Genomic DNA, 10,013 nt, shown 5'->3' with positions numbered 1-10,013 from the left:
CTCGCAGCCCCGGCCCGTGCGCCACCTTCGGCCCAGCGGCTAGTGGGGACCGCAGTTGTGTGTCCTCAAAAGGAGGCCGCTCCCTGCCCAGAGAGAGGCTTGTCGTCGGGCGGGCAAGCTTCAGCGACTGTGAGGCCTGAAGCTCAGCCATTTTTTTTTTTTTTTTTTTGGAGGGGGTTGCGGGGGACGGGGAAGAGGAGCGGTGCGTCACTTTAAGAAAATGCTTTTAAAATTCCAAATGCAAAATTGCCGGAGAGCCTCCCTAGGCCTGGGCCCGAAGCCTGAGACTCGCGGTATACCCGCTCCTGAGGGCTGAGGTGGGCTCCTGTCCTGGAGTCCTGCTTTTAGGTGCTCGCGGGAACGTCCGGACACCCACTCCTCTCACCCCAACGTGGGCTCCATTGTCTTCTAGGCTTTCATCGCCTGATGAGTGCTGGGCTAGCGGATCCCAGCAAGGCACGTTAGGTGTAAACGAAGGCTTTTCTGTGGACCCGATTCTAATTAAATGCTGTTTCTGCACACCTGTGTTGGTTGTAATGGCGTTTGCTTGGGATGCACCACCTTTGGTGGGGATCAGACAGCGACATTAGATGTCGAATCGCTTCTAGGGGTTTTGCTTGCCAGTTGCAGGAATGACTCCTTGTGCTTTCTCGTTTCTGGAAGATTGCCTTGCACGATGCTATTCACACGAAGGGTCCTTATTAGGAACTTTTTGTTTGTTTCTCTCGAACCCTGGGTACTTGAAAGCAAATGAAAAAGCTGTCCGGAGTCTAATCAAAGTGATTTACATTATTTGAGGATTGAATTAAGCCTGTATTTTCTTCCTCCCTCTACCCCCTCTATAGATGTTTGTATATCGATTACTATCCATTGCTGTTTTAATGAATATCTTATTTTAAGTACCACATAGCCACTATTTCAAAATTATGTTAACATCCACATAGCTATGACAGTACACTATTTCAGTACTCAGATTTGTTTCTAAGATTTAGCCATAAAATTTCTTAAAAACAAGTATAAACTTTATACAGCTCTCTTTAAAGGTTGAGTAACTGGATAGTAATGATGAAACAAAAAGAAAATAAATGCAGCAGTACTCTATTTCAGAGAGACACTATGTGCCAGCTTCAACAGAAACTCCTAAGTCAGAGTTTATGCAGTTACACATATGTAATATGGCTTTCATTTAGTATTTCATAAAGTTCTGCATACAATTGTTTCCTTATATTCTGTGAATTTATTTTTATATTAATCACTTGATTTTGTAAACATACAAGGAAAATGAATGAAATGTTCAAAGAATGAACTGTGTACCATAACACAGAAATAGTGCTTTTCTGTCGCCAAAATTGGCACAATGGACTTGTGAAGGAATTCCCTTTGGACTAGGTCCACTGTGGATGGCATCCAGGGCTAATGTTAGTGGCTAACGTATTGTTCCCTGTAGGGTTATATGCTTCCTTTGAACCTGGCAAACCACTATCAGCTGTGACCGTCATCAAGGACATTGATAATACTTAAAGATTAGTAGTTTTCTGTGTATATTTTAGTGTTATAGACTGCAATTCCAAATTAGACTTGCTTTTAGTGTATCATTTTACACCGTTAATCTATAATTCATTACCTGAGCACACCAGGGGAGGTAGTGTTGTAAATTGTACACTGGTAAGCTACTCAGTGAAACCATGCTTTGTATTTTTAACGTGTATAATTATATTTAAAATCAAGCAAGACTTAGTTTTATGCCTGATTTTTTTTGAAAACATGGATTTGTTATCTGAGGGTTGCAGTTCATGACGTTTTAATACTGTATTAATATGTTTGCTGCGGCTACCAAGAGCTTTGTCAAACAAGTTGGAGATGGAGGGAGATTAGTTCCCGTTCCAAGCCTCAGTGAGGCTGACAAATACCAACCTCTAAGTCTGGTGGTAAAAAAGAAGAGATGTTTTCTGTTTCCTAGATATAAATTTACTTCAACACCCTTTACGCTGAAAGATATTCTTCTAGGAGACAGAGAAATTTCAGCTGGTAAGTTTAAATGTCTGTTTGGGAGTGACTACTCATTCAGTTATATTATTGGTAATCTAAACATAGGTTGTCTGTGCTACCTATGTTCATAATATTTATGTATTTTCATTGATAAAAGCAACTCTTATTACTGTGACAGTAATAATATTGTTAACAATGCCTAACGTTTTTATAGTATCAAATCTCTTATTGGTTGAATAATTTCAAATGTATTTTATAAGATTATTTATTGTATAATTTAATTTCAGTTATTTTATAAATTGTTTTAACCAAATCAACTTAGAATATGACATAATAGTATATTTCTTCATCTATAAAATAGGGGTATTATTCAGTCTTGCCTATCTCACATGGTTAAATGTGATGAAAGTAATTTGTATTTATTTTTTGATTCAGTTACTACAGTTGGTAAGCTGAAATGTATTAACAGGCTAATATTAACATTTTAACAAATTTTTCTTATAAACACTTGTTTTTCTTTCAGCTAGCCAGTGGATCTTGATGCTTAAGTATGCTGTTGGCTGAAAGAGAATTTGAGTTCATTTAAAGTACTCTAGATATTTATTTTTCTTGTTGTCAGATTAATTGAATTGCTCTTTTTGTTTTCTTTTTTGCTGTATGCGGGCCTCTCACTGTTGCGGCCTCTCCCGTTGCGGAGCACAGGCTCCGGACGCGCAGGCTCAGCGGCCATGGCAAACGGGCCCAGCCGCTCCGCGGCATGTGGGATCCTCCCGGATCGGGGCACGAACCCGTGTCCCCTGCATCGGCAGGCGGACTCTCAACCACTGCGCCACCAGGGAAGCCCTGAATTGCTCTTTTTAATCTTGGTTTAAGATGTTGCCATTCTCAACATTTGGGTAATCAAGTCTTAAATGGTAAATTAATGTGCTACTATACATATTTACATTAGATGAATTCAAGACATTTAAAATATTGATTTCCTTTTCTTAAAGGTGTTTCATCTTATCAGTTACTGAATTATGAAGATGAATCAGACGTTTCACTTTATGGAAGGCGAGGCAACCATATTGTGAATGACGTTGGGATTAACGTTACTGGATCAGATTCAGTTGCAGTAAAAGCTTCCTTTGGTGTAGTAACCAAACATGAAGTGGAAGTATCAACATTACTCAAGGAAATTACTACACGGTCAGTATAATACTTCCATGTTTTTATTAAATATTTTAATTATATAAACTTCATTACAAAGAGTGCTTAAAACATTCGGGTTATATTTTATTAGAGTAATTTGTTTGATTTATTTGAAATACTGCAAATTAGTAATATGTCCAAGCTTTGGATAAGTGTAGATATCTGGAATCATTTGGTTTAAAAAATATTTAATTGCTCTGCAAAATCACTTTGGCTCTGCCGCATTTGCTAAATTATAAGATTACAAGACTTCAAGAATCTGCTTGCAGCAAATACACTAAGAGAGTCTCCTCCAACAGATTCCTATAGTATGCATGTTTTAACAAAATAGGAAGGAGAGGCAGATTATTAAATTTCTTTTGAGCACACCTTCTGATTTGTATTAGGACTGCCTTGATTTACTTTTAATTAAGGTGGATCGTGAATAGTAACACATGATAATCAAAAAATGTACTTGATTATACATAGTTAGATGTTACAGATTCTTGTGAATGTCTGTCTTCTTGATTTTAGAAAAATTAATTTTGACCACAGTTTGATACGTCAGTCAAGGAGGAGCAGAAAGGCAGTATTGTGTGTGGTCATGGAAAGCATCCGAACCACACGACAGTGCTCACTGTCTGTGCACGCTGGAATTCGTGGGGAATCCATGAGGGTAAACCATTAGACTCATTAGACTTCTCTTACTAAAAAGCTGCAATGGGAATTTTTTAAGTATTCAGTTTCTAATGAGCCTTGTGTATTTTGTCAAATGTTGAGATTAAAAAGCTGCAATTGTATATAGGATTTTGCACACCAATGGTTTTGTTTTAGAATATGAAAAAAAATCCAAGAAAATTTGAATTATAAACATGTAAAATAATGTTAGAAAACACTAATCCTTGTGAAATAATGTGTACAATGGAGTCCCTCATATTACTATTATGCTGTTTTAAGAATACAAATTGAGTGGTTATGTTGAGTTCTTTGATTTTATTTTTAAGTGATACAGTTTTTACTTGAATTTTAAAAAGTTGAGTTTATATTTTTATATTAAATTAATTTTTCTAAAATAATATTGTTAATGGCCAAACATGCTTCATTCAATGTTAAGTTCTTTAAAAAATATTGAAAGAGGGGCTTCCCTGGTGGCGCAGTGGTTGAGAGTCCACCTGCCAATGCAGGGGACACGGGTTTGTGCCCCAGTCTGGGAAGATCCCACATGCCGCGGAGCGGCTGGGCCCGTGAGCCATGGCCACTGAGCCTGCGCCCGTGAGCCATGGCCACTGAGCCTGTGCATCCGGAGCCTGTGCTCTACAACGGGAGAGGCCACAACAGTGAGAGGCCCGTGTAACACACACACACAAAAAAAATGTTGAAAGCTATTTGTGTTTAATTTTTAGCTCAATTATGGTATTATTTGTCCTTGTCATTCACCTAATAATGACGCATAATAATGACTTGATTTGTTTTATTAAAATGAATTATTAGAAAGATAGGGTACAATGATAATCGTTTCAAATCTTTGCAAATGAAGGTTCTGTTCAGTGGCTACATTTAGGTGCCCACCAAATTGTTTAACATTGGATATTTTGGGGGCATGAACTGAGTGAAATATTTACTTAATTGTTGGTAATTGCTTTGGAACAGTGGACAGAATAGGCTAAAAACAACTGTAGCACTTAAAGGCAGTTGGTTTACAGTTGAAAGAAAAACGTTTCTATGCCAGAGAGCATTACCCATGTGGTAGCACTAATCATTGGCTCTGATACAAAGGAACTGAGAAAGTAGTGAGAGGTATTTCCTAATATAGATCACAAGTCTCCAATGGACCATTAATTTGGATCTCTGCTGGAAACAGTTGAATTCAAGTAGGAGCATTCTTTGCTTGTAGGGGTGGGGATGTTTGTTTTTGGTAGGATTGTAGGGAATGTTTTGTTTCTCCAAAAATATATCCTTATGTGTTGTGCTCCTTAACCATGTTATTTAATTTATTTAATATAGTTTCATTTTATGGATGAACAGAATACCAGGGGAAGGGACAAAGCTATTGTTTTTCCAGCACACACAACCATAGCTTACAGTGTTTTCGAACTCTTCATTTACTTGGATGGTGCCTTTGGTGAGTGATTTGCATGAAACACCAAAATGATTATATTTTTAAAGAAGGATTTAATGAGAATCTCTGTCTCTTTCTGAGTGTCTAATAATAGAAGAGTGCTGCTCTCAAGTACTGTCAATATTATGTTTGGGTGAAGTAACTGGGAAAGACCCTCCAGTCCTTACTTACTCATCACCTCATCCCTGTTTCTTGGGGAAGGCTGTAGTCTTCCCACCACCCACTTACAATTATAGCTAAGAGTGAGAACACAATCCACTGACAGTATTTCCTTGACTTATATGGGAAAATAAAAAATTATCGTCTAATAGGTACCTTTGATGATGGCAAATAGAGTAGGTAGACAGTAAGATGTCGAAGGTGTCAAGGCATCCAAACTAGGGTACCCAAAGACAACCTTTCTTCCGGTTTTCCTTTCATAGACCCAGCTCCCCCAACTCCGGACTTTCCCTAAAACCTTAAAGTTACAAATAATTCCCCCAAATTGTCACCTTATATAATACTGCAGTGCAGCTCAGTTTAAATTTCTACATTTCACAGGTTTTAAGATTATTAGACCAGCCAGCTCAAGTCTAGGTGTAGCCCAAAGGAATAGGCAAGGGAGCCCCTTAGCCATGGTGATTTATGAACATTTTTAGACCTGTGTTTGTTTCTGCAGTTATGTCGGAGGAGAGAATAGGGAGTCCAGAAACAAATCATACTACTTAATTTCTATCTGGGACACTAAAGGGTGTAGGTTTTTTGTAAAAAAAGATGTATTTATTTATTCTTTTGGCCGCATCGGGTCTTGGTTGCAGCATGTGGGATCTTCGTTGGGGCATGCGGGATCTTCGTTGGGGCATGCGGGATCTTCGTTGGGGCACGCGAGATCTTTCGTTGTGGCGCGCGGGCTCTTTGTGTCAGCACGCGGGCTTCTCTCTAGTTGTGGACTGCGGGTTTTCTCTTCTCTAGTTGTGGCATGCAGGCTCCAGGGCACGTGGCACTCGGGTTCCAGAGTGCATGGGCAACTAGAGTTTGCTGCACGCAGGCTCTCTAGTTGAGGTGCGCGAGCTCAGTAGTTGTGGCTCTTGGGCTTAGTTGCGCCGCAGCATGTGGGATCTTAGTTCCTTGACCAGGGATCAAACCTGTGTCCTCTGTGTTGCAAGGCGGATTCTTTACCACTGGACCACCAGGGAAGTCCAAGGGTGTAGGTTTTTACAATAATATTGATCACTAGAAGTGTAAACTGATAGAACTGATATGTCCATCAAAATTTTAAATTACATATATTTTAGCCTTATTTACACTTTTAGGAATTTATCCTATAGATATACATATATGAAATGATGTGGGTATAAGGATAGTCAGCTCATAATAGCAAAAGATTGGAAATAACCTTAAGGTGTATTATCAGCAGCTAGTTGAATAATGGTGCATGCACACAGTAGAATACTGTGAAGCCATTAGGAATTATGTAGCACTGAAGATCCTGACATGGAATAATCTCTATGATATTTTAAAGAAATGTGTATCTATTTGAGCCTAAACAATTTTATATATATACATACTTACATACATATCTACATATTCTTTATGCATGTAAAATATATGGAGTATTTCTGGAAGTACACACAACAGTAGTTACCCCGGGGTATAAAACTGAGGCTGGGGTCAACGTAGAGACTTATTTGTCACCGTATCCTCTTTTTGTACTCTTTGAATTTCGTACCATGTAAATGTTACCTTTTCTAAAAATATGTAAAATTTAACTTAAAAAAATAAAATGAATGGCACATACCAGAATTCAACCACAATTAAAACTCCCAATAAAACATGAGTTGTTTGGGCTTCCCTGGTGGCGCAGTGGTTGAGAGTCCGCCTGCCGATGCAGGGCACACGGGTTCGTGCCCCGGTCCGGGAAGATCCCACATGCCACGGAGCGGCTGGGCCCGTGAGCCATGGCTGCTGAGCCTGCGCGTCCGGAGCACCCCACAACGGGAGAGGCCACAACGGTGAGAGGCCCGCGTACCACAAAAAATATATATATATGAGTTGTTCAAATTATAACATCTTCTAAAATTTTTTTTTTATAGACCTTTGTGTCACTTCAGTGTCAAAAGGAGGATTTGAAATGGAAGAAACGGCAACATTTGCACTGCTCTACAGATTGAGAAATATACTATTTGAAAGAAGTATGTCCGCTGAAGATTTTTTGCTTCTCAGATTAACACTTGAGGTTATCTCTTCAGTAATACTGTCTTAAGAATTTAAATTTAAAAGCCAAATTTCATGACTGATGGTTTAGATTCACACATAGTTATAATTGCAGTTTGGCTATACATTTTTTATTTGACTTTTAACACATTTCTTTTTTTGTCCTTTTAGATAGAAGAGTGATGGATGCCATTTCTCGTTCACAGCTTTACTTAGATGATCTTTTTTCTGACTATTATGACAAATCTCTCAGCATGAGTGATATTTCACTCAAAGAAGGGACTCATATCCGAGTTAATTTACTTAATCACAGCATTCCAAAAGGACCTTGCATACTCTGTGGCATGGGGAGCTTTAAAAGGGAGACGGTTTATGGGTGCTTTCAGTGCTCTGCCGATGGGCAGAAGTATGTGAGACTTCATGCAGTTCCTTGTTTTGATGTTTGGCACAAGAGAATGAAATAAAATGGAAAGTCAATGTATCTTGCTGGTGCTTTAGGTGCAACTGTGCCACACACCTTTCCAAAATTATCTAGGTTTGCTTTGATGAGTTGTAGCAAATTAAAGAGGGAGGGGAACAGGAAATTAACCTGTCTGGGCATCATTTTTCCCATCTATAACGTGGAGATGATAATAGTGTCTACCTCATAAATTGTCATGAGGATTAATAATGTTTATATTGGAAAAGGTTTAAATATAAAATTCAGAATATAGATATTCCTTCATAAAATCTGCCAGTCACTTTAGAAGTATATTTTGGGATTTAGTCTCATTTTACATAGAAATTTTCTAGATATCAATTTTATTTTTAGTTGGCTTTTAATTCAAGATCTAAGAATGACAAGAGTACACAAGTGGCAACTTTATGGTGCTTTAACTGTTGCCCTAGGTCTGGTAAAATGAGAAAAATGTGTTAATAATTTAATGTAATCCTAAATGTTTAATTGTGGTATCAAATTAAAAGCACACTGAGCTCAGTGTGGGGTTTTGTGTACACAATTAAAGATGACTGATAGTGGTAATGGGCTGCCATTTTGTGGTGTACATATATATGTGCTCGCCAGCTTTGTCTTTATAAAAACTCACTACAGTCATTTTAAAGTTAAGGCAGCTGGGACATGTTTATTTCTTTTCTCCTTTGAAAATGTTTAAAACATTTAACGTATTTAGTTCTGTGAGACCTTTTGCATCTACTCTGTAAGACATCTGAAATATTTTTATACACGAGCAACCTAAATTATTTACTATACACCATTTTAAAATTATTACAAAAATAGGGCTTCCCTGGTGGCACAGTGGTTGAGAATCTGCCTGCTAATGCAGGGGACATGGGTTCGAGCCCTGGTCTGGGAGGATCCCACATGCCACGGAGCAACTGGGCCCGTGAGCCACAACTACTGAGCCTGTGCGTCTGGAGCCTGTGCTCCGCAACAAGAGAGGCCGCAATAGTGAGAGGCCCGTGCACCGCGATGAAGAGTGGCCCCCGCTTGCCACAACTAGAGAAAGCCCTCGCACAGAAACGAAGACCCAACACGGCAAAAATAAATTAATAAAAAAAAAAAAAATGCTATGTTAAAGTTCCAGAAATCAAATAGTACAGCAGTCACTACTAGGCATATGCCTATGAAGTCATTAGGCAATTATGTAAATACGAAATACTTGTATACTATATGTACGTGGAAGGATTAATATTTTATCTTTTAAACTATTTAAATGTGATTAGAATTTGAGTAAATCTCCATGTTCATTTACCATCATCTCTAATTTTTTTTTTGCGGTACGCGGGCCTCTCACTGTTGTGGCCTCTCCCGTTGCGGAGCACAGGCTCTGGACGCGCAGGCTCAGCGGCCATGGCTCACGGGCCCAGCCGCTCCGCGGCATGTGGGATCTTCCCGGACTGGGGCATGAACCCGAGTCCCCTGCATCGGCAGGCAGACTCTCAACCACTGCGCCACCAGGGAAGCCCTATAATTTTTTAAAACATAAGTTTAGGGACTTCCCTGGTGGCGCAGTGGTTAAGAATCCACCTGCCAATGCAGGGGACGCGGGTTCGAGCCCTGGTCTGGGAAGCTCCCACATGCCGCGTAGCAACTAAGCCCGTGCGCTACAACTACTGAGCCTGCACTCTAGGGGCTGTGAGCCACAACTACGGAGCCCGCGTGCCACAACTACTGAAGCCCACACGCCTAGAGCCTGTGCTCTGCAACAGGAGAAGCCACTGCAATGCAAAGCCTGCACACCTCAAGGAAGAGTAGCCCCCGCACACCGCAAGTAGAGGAAGCCCGAGTGCAGCAACGAAGACCCAACGCAGCCAAAAATAAATAAAGTGATTCAATCCATTTAGTGTTTAAAAAAAAAAACCACCATGAGATAGCACTAGGTATACTAGAAGTATTCAAAATCTTCTAATTGCTAATAGTAAGCTTTGGTGAGGATGAAAAGAAACTGAAACTCTCATACTAGTTGAAAAACAAATTGGTACGATTACTTTGGTAAACAGTTTGGCATTATCTGTGACAAAAAGTCTCTCCTTGATCAAACTT

General features: G+C 39.5%; 1 protein-coding gene across 1 annotated transcript; it reads left to right on the top strand.

The window, feature by feature from the left end:
• The first annotated feature begins 32 nt into the window (after positions 1-32).
• Positions 33-8,458, top strand: PJVK (pejvakin). The gene is made up of 6 exons (XM_027127086.1): positions 33-2,028; positions 2,982-3,177; positions 3,694-3,835; positions 5,164-5,281; positions 7,351-7,449; positions 7,643-8,458. The coding sequence occupies exons 1-6, from the start codon at positions 1,818-1,820 to the stop codon at positions 7,933-7,935; spliced, it is 1,059 nt and encodes a 352-aa protein (XP_026982887.1). The 5' UTR covers positions 33-1,817; the 3' UTR covers positions 7,936-8,458.
• The last annotated feature ends 1,555 nt before the right edge of the window (positions 8,459-10,013 follow it).

The sequence above is a fragment of the Aethalodelphis obliquidens genome, unplaced genomic scaffold (assembly GCF_003676395.1).
Source record: "Aethalodelphis obliquidens isolate GAN/ISIS:26980383/991018 unplaced genomic scaffold, ASM367639v1 scaffold2, whole genome shotgun sequence".
Lineage (NCBI taxonomy): Eukaryota > Metazoa > Chordata > Mammalia > Artiodactyla > Delphinidae > Aethalodelphis > Aethalodelphis obliquidens.
Note: the sequence above shows the minus strand (reverse complement) of the source record. Positions and strands in the feature narration are given on the sequence as shown.

What these genes read in the sequence shown, in the direction of transcription:
- PJVK (XM_027127086.1), top strand. Translation starts at nt 1,818, where the DNA reads ATGTTTGCTGCGGCTACCAAGAGCTTTGTCAAACAAGTTGGAGATGGA. An exon ending in CTCAAGGAAATTACTACACG is followed by an intron (nt 3,178 to 3,693) that starts GTCAGTATAATA and finishes TCTTGATTTTAG; the next exon opens with AAAAATTAATTTTGACCACA. An exon ending in TTACTTGGATGGTGCCTTTG is followed by an intron (nt 5,282 to 7,350) that starts GTGAGTGATTTG and finishes TTTTTTTTATAG; the next exon opens with ACCTTTGTGTCACTTCAGTG.